This window comes from Pezoporus occidentalis, unplaced genomic scaffold (assembly GCF_034315485.1).
Source record: "Pezoporus occidentalis ecotype Australia unplaced genomic scaffold, CSIRO_AGI_Poc_V1 ctg298, whole genome shotgun sequence".
NCBI classification, from domain to species: Eukaryota; Metazoa; Chordata; class Aves; order Psittaciformes; family Psittacidae; genus Pezoporus; species Pezoporus occidentalis.
Genome location: NW_026914918.1, coordinates 176,760 through 190,422, shown reverse-complemented (window position 1 = coordinate 190,422; position 13,663 = coordinate 176,760). Strand labels below are relative to the sequence as shown.

Genomic DNA, 13,663 nt, shown 5'->3' with positions numbered 1-13,663 from the left:
GGCACGCCAAGCAAATGCCTTGCATGCCACCAAACCGACAGCGTAAGCACCACAAAGTGCTTCTCCATTCCAGGCTCCATGGCGGGAATTGCACCGATGGTGGCTGAAGACAGTGAGAAGTATATAGGATACCTTCAAGGAACTCATAGCCCATAACCATGGTATCAGGGCTGCTAGCCACATCTCCTGCATGAGGAGTGAGCGGAAGGGTCTTGAACAAACATCACAAACATCCCAGATTGGTTGGCGTCTTGACACAGACTGGCATCCCCAAGAGATGGTGGCCATGAATGATGGGAGGAGAGCACCCTCCCAGCCTAAGGGCTGCAGAGCAGGGCAGGAGAGAGCTCACCCTCATGCACACTCATCTCCTGGCTCTGCAACCATGGAAAAAAGCAAGTGGATACAAAATGAACTGGGCTCTGCCAAGGGTCCCAGCATGGCCAGTATGAACAGGAGACGGGAGGCAGTATGGCTGACTAGCACTCGCAGCCGGGGCAGGACAGCTCTCCGCCTGGTACCATCCTATTTCAGGGGTCAGCGCTTCCCAGCCCTCCCCAGGAAGCGCTCTGCCACACTGGCTTTAAATAGCTTTATTAGTGGAAGCTCTGTGCCTGCAGCCCCCATCACAGGGGCCTTGGGGGTGCCAGGCAGCTCCACACTGTCCCCCAGAGAAGCCAGTACTACCCGGGGCGCAGAGCTGGGCTCATCCACATTGTCCCTGCCATCAGCACAGCCTGTCTCTGTCCAAGGGGGGCTGCAGCGTGAGCTTGGGGGTGGCCCCCCAGATTGTCCTTGCCTGACCCCAGGCCATCAGATGCAGAGGCTGAGCTCCTGACGGACGGAGCACTTGCGGCACTGCACCACGCAGCACCAGTGGAAGCGGCAAAGGCAGTTCTCCTCCAGCACCACAGTCTCATCCCGGTGCCCTCTCCCGCAGCAGAGCAGGTCACACCCACTGGTGTCCATGGCTGTGCTGTTGCAGATGCGGCCCCTGGTGCCCAGTGAGCCCGTCTTACGGTTAGCCGAGCAGAAATCCGGCGAGTCAGCTGAGTAAATGAGGTCCTGTTTGTCAGGAGGCTTGATGTTGTCACCCACAGGGATGAGGGTTTTCCCATCGTTGCCTCCCATCACTTTGAAAGCCCCATTAAAGCGCTCAAGCAGGCGGTCCCCCACCTCCCGGAAATGGGGCATCTTCCGCCAGCAGGTCCGCAGGGTGCAGGATCCTGACAGCCCATGGCATTTGCACTCTGTCCTCATGTAGCTCCGCACCGCCTGGGGAAGACACAGTGATGCTCAGCCCTTGGTCCCCCACCTCCCTGCCCAGCACCACCAGCCAAAACCCTGCCTCTTGGTGCTGCCCTAGCCCAGGAGAGGGTCTGGGGAGGCACAGGGTGTTTCCAAAGCACCTGCAAAAGGCTTCTGAAAGGTATTTGGTCATATTTCACCTAAAGTTGGTGCAGATATGTGGCTTGGGGGAGATAAAGGTGGAGGGTTGAGCTGGGTAGGGGCACAGGAGGAGATGCTTGTGGAGGGGCAGGAAGTGAGGGGACCTTACCAAGCGTCCGGCTTCATTGTTGTGCAGGTCAATAAGAGCTCGGATGTCGTTTTTGCCCTTCTTGCTCTTGGCATCCATGAACTGTTGGGATTTCTCATAGCCGAACTGCACATCATCCCCGCAGCCCCCCCACTCCCAGGCTGTGCCCTCTGTGCCCGGACCTGCCGTGGGTGAGGGGGGAGCCCGGCTCCGCGTCAGCTCACAGCCGCACTGCAGCAACTCGCCCATGCTGCAGGCCTGTGTGATGGCATGGCTCACCCCCGCTGCCGTGATGGCATACACAAAGGCTGTCTCACGGATATCTGCAGGAGAACAAACAGGGCTGGGATGTGGGGTCAGCTCTGGCAAAGACTCTGCAAGCAAAGCATCCCCCCAGCAACATCCCATGGGGGCTCAGACCTCCCCTTTTCCCCCTTGGTCTGTGTCTGCTGCTGTTCCTGGGTGATGTACCCATCCTGGAGTGGGCTGCCTGGTGCTGTCTCCTGCAAGCAGATATGCAGAATTTGGGCTGTGGCCAGGCCCTGCCGGTGTTCTTCCACCTAGCTGCCAGGCCCTAGGGCAACAAATTTCCTGCTTCCCTTTGCAAGGACGGGTGCTGCCCCATAGGAAAGAGGGAAGCTGGGAGAGCAAGGGGGTCCTGGGTGACCAGGTGGTACCCACAGCTTCCTCACACTGCCCTGCAATGGTCCTCCAAGCATTAAAAATACCATCCCAGGATGCAAGCTGGCACCTGGAGAGAAGTGCTGTGAGGGAGACTGCAGGTGCCACTCACCCCTCTGCAAGGTGACAGCAATAAAGCTGTGCTGCCCACTCTCCCTCCATACCCGCTTTGCCATGGGGTGCTGCCTGCCCCCCTTCCCTGCGCCGGCACAGCCTCCACCCTTCAGGATTATTTATTATTAGTATTTGCTCCTGTCTCTCTCTGCTCCGGGACACGAATTCCAAGCATCCTTCCCCTGCCCGGACCTGCCGCTCGCAGCCGCAGCCAGCGGGGGATTCTGGCAGCAGGGGTGCGGCGCCCTGCTCGGGGGGCTCCCCTGCTCCCCCCACCCCGTGCCAGGCAAACCACTGCCCACCTGAATGCCAGGGCAGGGCTGGCCCGGCATGGGGAGGGGGGGGAACACACAGGGGTTGCCTGGAGCATGGGGACAGAGGGGAAGGTGTGGTTTTGGGGGTACCCTATCCCTACATCTCCAGAACTCTGTCTTTGGAGGGTCTGTGGGAAAAGGAGCTCCGTGAGTAGCTCCTCCACAAGCTGATTCCCAGTGGTGTTGGTAGGGCCTGGCCACACCACTACCTTTCCAGCAGTGTCACCCTGGGGACATCCATGGCCCTCCTGCCCCCCCCTAAGCCACACGACCACCCGCCTGCTGCTGCCTGGGGCTGGCAGAGGCTGGGCAGGCAGCCCAGAGCTGGCAGAGGTCCCCGTGCCACCCTGCCAGCCACGGCCCGGGGGGATGCCGCTTCTCTGACAGCTCCTCCAGGCACGTGGCTGCCCCCACACCAGCCTGCCCTGGCATGCTGTGCCTGGCACTGGCCGCAGGGAGGGAAGGTGAATGGCTGTGACTGCACCAGGCAGGCCATGGCTGGGAACTGGGGCCCACTGCAGCATCCTTGGAACAAAGAGGCTGTTGAATGAGAGGTGGGAACACCAAAAGTGCTGGGGTACAGTCCCTGCAGGCTTACAAAGAGGCTGGTGCCTGCTGGCGCTTTTCAGTGCAGGGCAAGCTCTCTGGTCCTGACACTCACAATGCCCCCTGAGAACCTCCATGCCCCTAACTGGGAAGATCCTTGCCAGGGACTTCCAAACTTGCCTCTGTTGCCAGGACATTGCCCATTTCCACCACTGCAGCAGTGAGGCTGGGCTAAGCAGACCATGGGGGCTCCTTCAGCATCCCCTGGCTCTGGGTACCCAACAGCTCATCAGCCATCATGGTCTGGCCCTGACAACCTGGCACCACCCCACTTCCAGCCTGGTGCCCTCCCTGGCACAGATCCCACCTGCCTCACTGGCAGGTTGGCGTGAAAATAAGTGACTCCAGAGGCTGTATGCTCTCCATGTGCCCTGGCTCTCTGCCCGTCAACTGAATGCACCTCCCTACACTGGGGGGAACCCACACTTGCAAATCAGCTTCTTAAATGAGCCTGGGTTGGTGTCTCCCCTGGGGATCCAGCTCTGCCTCTCACTGGTACCTTCAGCCAGCAGGTACCCAGGGTGTTCTGCCCTTGCCAAACCCCCATGGAGGCCACCCTGACCCCCTGCAAGTCTCAGGAGCATACCCAAGATGCACCAGTAGACGTGATGACCAAGGACACTGGGGCTTGCCCCAGCATCTTCATCTATCCCAGCACAGGGACCAACATGGGAACAGGGGCAGTACTCAATTCACCACCTGCTAAGTAGCCCTACCAACCCAAGCTGCTTCAAGTTCACACCCCCTTCCCTATCCGCCTCCCAGCCTCTGTTCCTGGGGAGCCTGGCTGTGCTTTCCCATCCCTTACAAACTCACAGGTGCCCCTTTGCTTTGCCCCTGCTCTGGCCTCGATATAGCTGGGCTGGGCTTGGACCACTGTATCCGCCCAGCTGGGATTTGCCCATCCCTCCCTGCCACCCTATCCCTCAGGGTGACACCAGGGTGCCACGGACAAGGGCAAGCACTGCTCTGCAGACTCCCAGGCCAGGAAGAGTGATGTGCAGGGCACCCATGGGCAAGGAGCAGCTCCCTGCTGCTGTGCATTGCCTCCCACCCGGGCCCCTTCCCTCAGCACATCCCGGGGTCCCGGCGGAGCAGTAAATCACTGCCAGACAAGGGTGCATTCTTGGGCTTTGTGAAGCCCCGCACTGTCTGGGAGCATCGGTAATTGCTTCATTACAACACGGGGAGACATGTCCCGGCAGTAAAACCTCAGCGTGACTACACCGGAGAGCACTGAGCACCCCCCTGCACACACACACACACACACACACACACACACACACAGAGCACACACACTCACAGGCCTGCATGCCCAGACTCTGCTCCAGGAGTCCCGGGGAGGCACGCGACCGGGTGGCTGGAGGCTTTTTTGGAGATGGGAGGCAGAGGAAGTGCTTGCCTTACCCTGCTGCAGGATCTTGCCGAAGTACTTGCTGTGGCTGGTGCAGTTCCAGCGGCGGAAGCGGAATTGGTACTGGCACTCCCGGACGCCCAGCTTGGTGCCCTTGGCCACCTCCTGCACTATCTCTGGCTCCAGCTGGCACAGCTCCGCCTGCTTCCCTGCCAGCCGCTTCGTCTTGCGGCAGATGCTGTTGGGGTCCATGACCAGGGGGCTCCCCACTGCCCTGCAGGAGGGGACATCGAGCAGAGAAAAACCAGCACCCGAGCCTGGAGAGACCAGGGTGGGGATGGGGCACGGACAGACCTGCTCCCAGGGATGGAGCATGGCCATCGGGCAGTGCTGGCTCAGTGCTGAGCCTGGGTGACAAGGGGACAAGGAGAGGTATGCAGGGAAGGCAGGACAAAAGGTATGGGTGGCACCTGTGTGCCAGCACCCAGGGGACTCCTTGCCCTGCCCAGTCAGGCAAGGAATGGGGGAGATCCCCAACTGTGGGGCTGCCTGGAGGAGGATGCTGCACATGCCACTCCACATCCCAAAGCCCTTGGGGACATCCCTGGAAGTGATGTGGTGGTGTCCCCAGTGGGAATGGCAGACATGCTGTGCTGCTCAGCACCTGCTCTTTGGGTCTGACGCTGACCTGGCACAGCCCTGGCATCGCGGTGTGACCGATGCACGGTGCAGCTGCAGCTCTCCCTGAGCCTCCCCCTCTCCAGGAGTACTTGCTGCTTTACCCCGTGGGAGAAGAGCCGAGTGACCTTGCTGATGATAAAGCCCCTTGGCTGCTGGCCAGGCTCCCATGCTCCTGCTACCGGCCCCAGGGGAAGGGAGCCACAGGCAGGCACAAGAGGGAGGGATGCAGGTGGCATTGCCAGCCCTGCCAATGCCAGTGTGGGAGGTCAACTTTCCATTGGGCCTGTGTCAGAGGCAGCTCTTCCTCTCCAGCACAGCTGGAGAAAGATGCCTGGCTCTTGGGGCTGGGAGGCAAAGCCTGAGCACGACGCCACACTCGCCAGCACGCCGCTGGCTGCAGAAACTCCTGCTCTTTCCCCACATGTTTTGCCTGGAGTGCCCTCCACAGCATGACTTGTGCAGCTGTGCATCCTGCCGGCACCATGCCCCGTGCTGGAGATGTTCCAGCTCCTCCATGGGCAATGCCAGAACGCAGCGGGCAAAGGGCAGGCACACCGTGCTGACAGCCTCCTGCCCACACTGCCTGTCCTGTGGCATGGAGATTGCATGGCCATGGGCTGCCAGAATTTAGCACACCCCAAACACCACTCCACTCAGCTCCCACTTGCCTCCAGCACTGCTCGTGTGGGCTCAGAGCTTGTTCTGCTCAGTAACAAAATTTTCCTGGCTGTGGATGCCCACAGCATCCCCTGTGCTTTGGGGTGGCTGAGGACTACAAGGCTACATCCCCTGGGATCCCCTGGGGAGCAGTGCCCTTGCATCCTGTGCTGCTGGCTGCCTCGCTCACTGGGGAGCACCAGCTGTGCTGCAGCTTCCAAACCCAGACCTTTATAGTCTGGCCAAGCCCCAGGGGCTCGAAAATCACAAGCTGAATATCAGTGTTTAACTGTGTTCTGGGTTTCCTTTTTGCTCTCCGCAGCTGCAGGGCTGCAGGACTTCACTTGCCACTCTGCCCCCAGTGCAAACCCCTTCTGAGCCCCTTGTTTGAAGCTCGAGGTCTTGCCAGGGCCCCCCTGCCCCACATCACACTCCCATACTGCCTGCATCTCCTGCCCATCAAACCGCAGCTGGGTTTGGGAAGGATGTGCCCTCTCACACCGCCTGGAAAAAGGAGTCTTTATGCTTTGTCTGGAGGTTTAAAGGGTTAAACAGCTCAACCTAGAGGCACAGGCTGGAAAGGTGACCTCCAGCAGGGAAACTGAGGCAAGCCCACACTGCTGCTAAGAGTGCATCTCCCTTTGCTTCCCACAGCTCAGTTTCCCTTTGCTGCATGATGCACAGGTGCCTCAGCAAAGGGCTGGGGCAGCGTCATGGATCAGTGGTGGAATGGCACAGGCTCCCCATTGCTGGGGAAACTGAGGCCTGCATGGGAAAGCCACCAGCAAGCCTGCCCAGTCCTATCACATGGTGACCATGGGGATGGACTTAAGGCTCAAGGCTGGGGTTTAAGCTCTCCCTCCTTGGGAACCATGGGCTCCTGACATCCCCAGTGAGATGGCAGAGGTTTGTCCTGCTGCTCCGGTGGTGTGGGGAGGAAAGGCAGCCGGGATGGGACTTTCATTAAGAGACAACTCTTTGTACTCATATAAAACGATGCGCCAGCCCCCCGGGGCCATCAGATCAAATGCTGAACTGCGGCTCACCCCGGCCCTCCGCATCAGGCCGGGAAGAAGAGCTCAGCCCCGCGGGGCCGGGGGGCGGCGGGCGGCTCCGGCGGGGGGGGGGGGGGGGGGGGGGGGGGGGGGGGGGGGGGGGGGGGGGGGGTCCGCACCCGTGTCCCGTCGGCAGTGAGGCCAACGGGAGCTCCCGGCCGTGCTGACAAGGCGTGGGGTGGGCTGCCTAAGTCCAGAGCGATGTTAATTTCCGCTGGGCTTCGCGTTCTGGCACGGGGAGGCTGCCAGGAGCCCGAGAGCTGTTTTGCTTTGGAGGGGTTGGGGGGGAGATGGGGGGGAGACAAGGGCAAGAAAAATGCTGCCAAACTGCTACCGCTTTGGCAAGGGCTCCAGCATAGGGCCCAGATCTGCCTGAGCTTGTCCTGCTCCAAGGCCTCCCGCATCTACAATTAAGGTGCCCCACCTCTGCCGCCGGGCACTCCTCCCCCTGCCCTGGTGAGGAAACCGGGTTGCCGGCCCTGCTACCCCCAGCCTGCCCAGGGCACCCCGGTACCCAATGCCTCCCACCTGGCACCCCCCTGCCGGACTCTGTGCCTCGGCAGCATTCCTCCTGCTGCCCCTGGCACCCCTCTCCTGATGCCCCAGGCAGTTGCCACCTTGCCCCAGAAAGACCCAGGATAATGAGCCCCACTTTCTGGCCTGATTCACAGCACCCCTGTGTAAGGGAAACATCCCCCACTGCTGAAAGGGGAAACTGAGAGGAGTACAGAAGAGGAGCTACAACCTGCATCCAACCTGCTGCTGTCACCCCTTCGGCTGCCACAGATGCAGCCTGGGACCAGTCCAGGTGACACACGGAAAGTAGGAATCACTGGGGTTTCTGATGCAACCCCTGTACTCTGGATGCTGTCGTCACTGCAACAGAGCCAGGGGCTCCCAGTTGCCGTCATCACCAGCTTTTCCAGCTCACCTCACTGTTATGGAGCCTCAGTGTGTCCCAGTGTGGTTCGCAGCCAAAATTATAGACCAAGGAACCTGTCACGAGTTCCCATCTCCCCTTCAGACATGGGGCTGGTGTGAAGCAGGGCTTCTCCTGGCACCTGCCAACAGAATGTGATCAAGGAGAGCCAGTGGGGTCCTGGTTTGCAGAAAGCTGATGGAAAGGGGCTGGCAGAGCCATGTGATGAGGAAGAGGATGGCCAGCCTTCATGAACAGCATCCACATCTTAGGTGGAAAAATGTCTCCTATGCTCCTGATGGCCCTGAAACCCCGAGGAAGAGTGGCAGTTGTGCCATGCCAGATCCATGAGGCACTGGCACCCATTGTTTACTGCTGCCTGGCTATTTCTGTGTGGCAAGGGGACCCTGCTGTGGGGTGGCAAAGGTCCCCTTGGATGGCTTGCCTTGCATCCAGGTTGTCATCCCAGCCCCTGAATGCCTTCAGGAAGGGGATGCAGGATGCCAGGGTACCCATCTCATTGCCCGGAGCCCATAGGCACTTCCACCCTATTTTGGAGAGGCAAGAGCCATGGGATGCCAGCCCTGGAGAGCTGAGCTCCATCCCTGAGGTGACAGGTCACCCCACATCCCACTCAGTGGTGTCAGTGACAGCCCTGCAAGGAAATCAGACCTGGCGGGAGCTGGTCCCCTTCCAAGCTGTGCAAACAGGGCTAGGGGACACGCACATGGATTTCACCCATCCAGCTTCCCTTTCAACCCACGTAGGCGCACAACAGGTACCCGGCCCCTCACCTGGGGCAATGTGTGGGTGCTGACACTAACCCGGGCAGCCAGGTGTGGAAAGAGGAGCAGGAGGCACACAGGAGGAGCTGAGGTGTGAGTAAGCAGCAAGTCACTGTGATGGGGGGCATGGCCAGGGCACAGCGGCTGAGCAGTGCCAGGGGCACCAAGGAATGTGAAATGCCATGGGACAGTGAGAGCAGGGGGACCCTGTTCCCTGCCCTCCTCCTCACACCTCCTTGGTAAAGATGGCATGCAAACAGCTGGGAAACTGCCCAAAAGAAAGAGGCTTTGGCGTGGCACAGCATCAACCCATGGACCTGCCTGCTGCAAGGTCATGCTGAGGCCAGGTGCCCGCAGGCAGGAACTGCCCAAGCTTGTGCTGTGGGTACCAAGGGGATGGAGGAAGCACATATCCACAGAGATGGTGGTCCCAAAGCCAGGTCTAAGCCCTGGACGTCTAAGAAAGCTGTCCACCCACCCGCGGTCACTGCATCCTTCCTCTGGGTGTTAATGGAGGCACAAAGGCTGGCCTAACGTATGCCCAAATGTGGGTGCCATACGTGGTGGCAGGACCCTGCAAATCCTGAGCCAGTATTGGGGTGTTCCCAGTGGTGCACAGCACACTCCTGCATGAAGGGGATTTGAGGAGTTCAAGCCTCTGCTGCAAAGCTCAGATGAGCCCTCCAGCTTGGGGCACATGCAAGACAGGGCTGGGTACCCTGGATGTCACAGTGGGAGAGTTGAGGTGTCCAGGAGCAGGAACAAGGGATGGCACAGGGGAAAGCCCAGCTGTCTTTGGCAGAGACACAGGTAGCCCAATTCTGGGGCTAGTGCCATCTCAAAGAGCGTAAAGAAACATTTTCCCTTTGAAGAACCCAGCCAGTCAGCAGCTGCCCTAGAAGTGGCACAGGGAGATGGTGCCAGGCAGGGGTTCCCATGCTGGGAGGTGCTTTGCTGCCTGCAAGGCACTGCTCCAGGGGTGAGGGCATGCCCGTGATGACTGGGCAGCCCAGTCTGCTGGGCACCATGGGGGCCTGTGGGCTGTGGGTTGGTGGGTGTTGGTCAGCAAGCCCAGGGGGTGACTCATGATCCTCACCCCAAGGCCCTACAGTCTCTTACAGGCTTTGCGCAGTGTGGATGCTGCTTGGGGCAGCAGAGGGGAAGGGGAGGTCACCCACATGAAACCCTCTTGTGGGTATGTGGCTTTTGGGGGTGCAGGGTTGGGACCTCCTTGAGCAAGGGTGCAACCATGAGTGCTGACGCATGGGTCCTCCCTGAGCTCTTCTGATGGAGCCCCGTGGAAACCTGGAGATACACTGCACATGTGCATGCATGGGAAGACGATGCAAGGCAGGGTCCATCCCTCATACCTACAGGTGAAGTGGAGCACATCTCACGTGGGATGATCTTCCCTTTTGCTCTCTCTTCCACGTCCCAGCTGCTCTTGGTCATGCCCACAAATTGCTGATGGCCGCTGCAGCATTGGGAAAGCCAGATTTGCCTGTCCCATCCCCACAGTGCCTCCCTGCGAGCACAGCCCAACCACAAACGATCTCAGATGAAATCCTGCCCTCAACCTGCCTGGGGCTCTTGAGACACCAGGTTTGCCTGCCCCATATCCCTGCCCCAGGCAGTCTCTGCCTGTCCTTATCTGGGAGGAATTACTCTTGCACAAGGAGCCAGGTGAGAACCATGAAAAGATGAGGGTAGGAGGAAGAAAGAGGTTTTGCAGGGCTTGTGGGAGCAAGGCAAGCCCATACCCTGCAGCCTGGCACTAACCAAGGGACCAGCAGCACTTGAATGACAGTGACCACAGCTTGTTCCCCTCCGCCATGGAAAGATCCATGTGTCTACCCATCCTGCTGTCCCTCTGCCGCTTCTTAGGCACAGGGGTATAGGACAAGGGTGACTGTATCTTCAGTGAGCCCTCTGGAGACATCCTACAGTGAGGATGCTCCATCCACAGGGAGGATGCTCCTTCTCTGGCTACGATGTACCAGCATGATGTCACTGCTCATGCATTACACCCAAACCTTCCTCTGTAGATTCAGCCATCTGCCAGGATCCCAACAGGTGCACTTACCACCCATGGGTGGCCAAGCCCGACTGTGTGCCTGGGCTGGGGACTATGCCCTCTGGGACTCAGCCCCTCCATGCCACTCTCACAGATCAGTTTGTCACCAGCATGGGAAAGAAATGCCTCAAACAGACAGCCCCTGCATCCCCCCTTACTGCACAGCCAATGCAGCCTGGGGTGAGATGAGGGGGAGTTAAAGACCTTTCTTTCCTGCCCAGGGGAACATGCCCCTTGGCTAAGCACCCATGGGTGTCTAGATATGCACACATGGAGGAATGCTACTGAAGTCCCTATGAGTTGGTGACAGGGAGAGCAAAGAACTGCTCTACCAATGCCACCAATCCTGGGGTTTCCAGGAATAGTGGCACAACACAGAGCTGCACCCCTGAACCCCTCCTCACCAAAAGCAGATCCTACAGACACCAGTTCTACCCAGACCTGGAACAGGGGATGGGTACCGGGAGCAGGCATGTGGGAAGATGACTGGATCTGGCGCAAAGGGTCAGGCAGTGCCAGGACCTCTCTCCCCTGCATGGGAAGAGCTCCCTGGAAATGTGGGATGATCTCAGCCGGGGGCCAGAGAACCCAAACTCTGGTGGAAGCAGCTCGTGAATCAGCCGCTGCTCCAGTCCCCTGTCCACACCCGTTTGGTGGTGCTAGTGGCCTCATCCACACATCACCTCCTCCTGGCTCGCTGGCTCCGGGCTCCAGAGCGAAGCAGAGCGCATGCTGGTGATTGCCTCTGTGGCTGCTCTGCTGCCCAGTGCATTCGGCCTCGCTGCGTGCAGCTGGGTTAGTATTCTTCAATTAAAGGGTTTGACCCCTTGCCCTCCTCTGCCAAATCCTGCTGATTTCCCCAAGCCGGCACTGCCAGCACACACACGGCGTGGTCACAGCACCAGCAGGACCCAGGCTCGGCAGCAAAATGCTGCTTTACGCAGCTGGGGCACACGGCAGAGGAACACCAGCAGTCTGCCCTTCCCGATGCCATCTGCCTGCCCTCTAAATTGAAGGAAAAGTGAGCTCCTGCTTCACCCCTGTCCACTCCAGCCATGGGCAGGATAGCACCCATGTCCCCAGAGCTGGAGTGTGGGGCATGAGCTTAGGGGTGAGGGCTCACCAGCTGGATGTTAGTGTGGATGGGACAGAGAAAGCAGGGAGAGCTGAAGGGACAGTATGTCAGTATCACAGCCGTGTGTGCAGAGCAGCAGTCCAAAAGTTAGCCAAGGAAAAGCAGCTGTTCTTCGGCAGCAGGAGGGACTGTGTCCCGGCATGGCACAGGTGGTAGGGAGCAGGGAGTCCCCTACATGCACCCTATGCCTGCCAGGGCTCGATATACCTGGCTCTCTCCTCTAGTGAAAAAAAAAAAAAGCACCAAAAAAAAACAAGTTAAACCCCTCTTAGACCCACGTTAACACCTTCCCTGGCAATAAACACAGCACTTGGGCTCCAGGACCAAGCTCAGATGGTGTACATCTGACCATAACAGCACAATTTATACCCAGTGAGTCCTCCCCCTTCTGCCCCGCGCTCCTGGAGCCAGGGCTAGTGAAGGGGATGGAGCTGTGGAATAAATCACTTGCGGGCAGGCAGGGGACCGGGAGGGGAAAAGCTTATGGAGAGCTTTATTTTAGGGGTCAAAAGAGTGTGACAATGTGGAGACGAATAGCCTCAGATAATGAATGATAGCCCGGACGGCACGCCGGGGAGTTGGAATCTAAGCACTTAAAACCGGATAAAGACAGGCTGGGTGAAATTCTTAATAGATTTAAATAGTTCATGTTTCGACAGATACCTGTGCTTTCCAAGGCTGGGTCCCAGCTCTGTGCCTGTAATGAATCCCCCACCCCCTCCGGTATCCTGCAAGGCACCGTCTGCCTTTGATGAAGGCACCATTACAAACACGGGTTTTGTCCCCGCCGTGTCCAGGCCACCGCTCGGGAGGTGACACCGTAGGGACCCTCGGGCTTTTAATTAAAGTTGACTTATTGGAGGGGTCTGGAGGCCCCTACCCCCACTTCCCCACCCCTCAGGCATACAACCCTCCCAGGCTCCGGGCTTGGGATGCGGGGAGGCAGCTCTCTCCACAGGTCCTGGATATCCCATACCTCTAGGGGTTCTCCCGCCTGCTGTCCCTGACACGCTCGTGTGCCTGAACCCCCAGAGCTTGGGGGTCCCCCCGATCTGGATCCTCCTGGCCAGCGAGCAGCAGTCCCCACCAAAGGGTTGCCCTGGGTGTAGGGCACTCTGTTGTCCCCAAGCTGGGCGAGGGTATCACCCCTGGAGACCGAGGGACCCTCTTGCACCCACCGAGCGATGTTCTACTCACCACCAGAGCCCGATGATGTTGGCGGGGCAGAGGAGGATGAAGAAGAGCCCCAGCTGGGTCCGGGAGGAAGGCAGCATCCTGCCAGGGCTGAGGAGAGCACCGAGCCCCCTCCGCGCCCCCCGCGGGGAGCCGGGCAGCCGGGCTCGCCGCCGCCTCGAGGGTCCGGCTGGGACCCCGGCGGCTGGGTGCCCGCTGCCTCCCTCTGCCGGGCCGGGCGGGCGGGCGGGCACCGCTGCCGGCGGGGCTGGGCTGGGCTGGGCAGGCACCTCCGGGCGGCTGGAGTGCGGCGCGGAGGCAGCTCCGGCGAAGGAGGAGGAGGGACGGGGCTGCGAAAGCATCTGCCTCCGACAGGGAAACCGGAGCCCGAGGGGACGGACAGGGCGGGCCGGGCGGGGGGACTCCTGGGTGCCAAGCTCGGCTCCCGGCGCTCAGCCACGACCGCGGCGTGGGCACGGCAGCGGCCACGGGCACCCTCTGGCACGGGGACGGTGGCAGCAGCCTGTCCGGCCCCACTTCCCGCCACGGTGCTTGGACGTGCACCCCTTTTAGCGGTT

At 59.9% G+C, this 13,663-nt stretch overlaps 1 protein-coding gene across 1 annotated transcript; it reads right to left on the bottom strand.

Moving 5' to 3' along the window:
- Positions 1 to 577: 577 nt before the first annotated feature.
- Positions 578 to 13,377, bottom strand: WNT6 (Wnt family member 6). Its single transcript, XM_062626800.1, has 4 exons — positions 13,110 to 13,377; positions 4,660 to 4,875; positions 1,559 to 1,860; positions 578 to 1,275 (listed from the first exon to the last, which is right to left on the bottom strand). Exons 2-4 carry the CDS (start codon positions 4,856 to 4,858, stop codon positions 814 to 816), a joined length of 963 nt encoding a protein of 320 aa, XP_062482784.1. The 5' UTR covers positions 4,859 to 4,875; positions 13,110 to 13,377; the 3' UTR covers positions 578 to 813.
- Between the last annotated feature and the right edge of the window lie 286 nt (positions 13,378 to 13,663).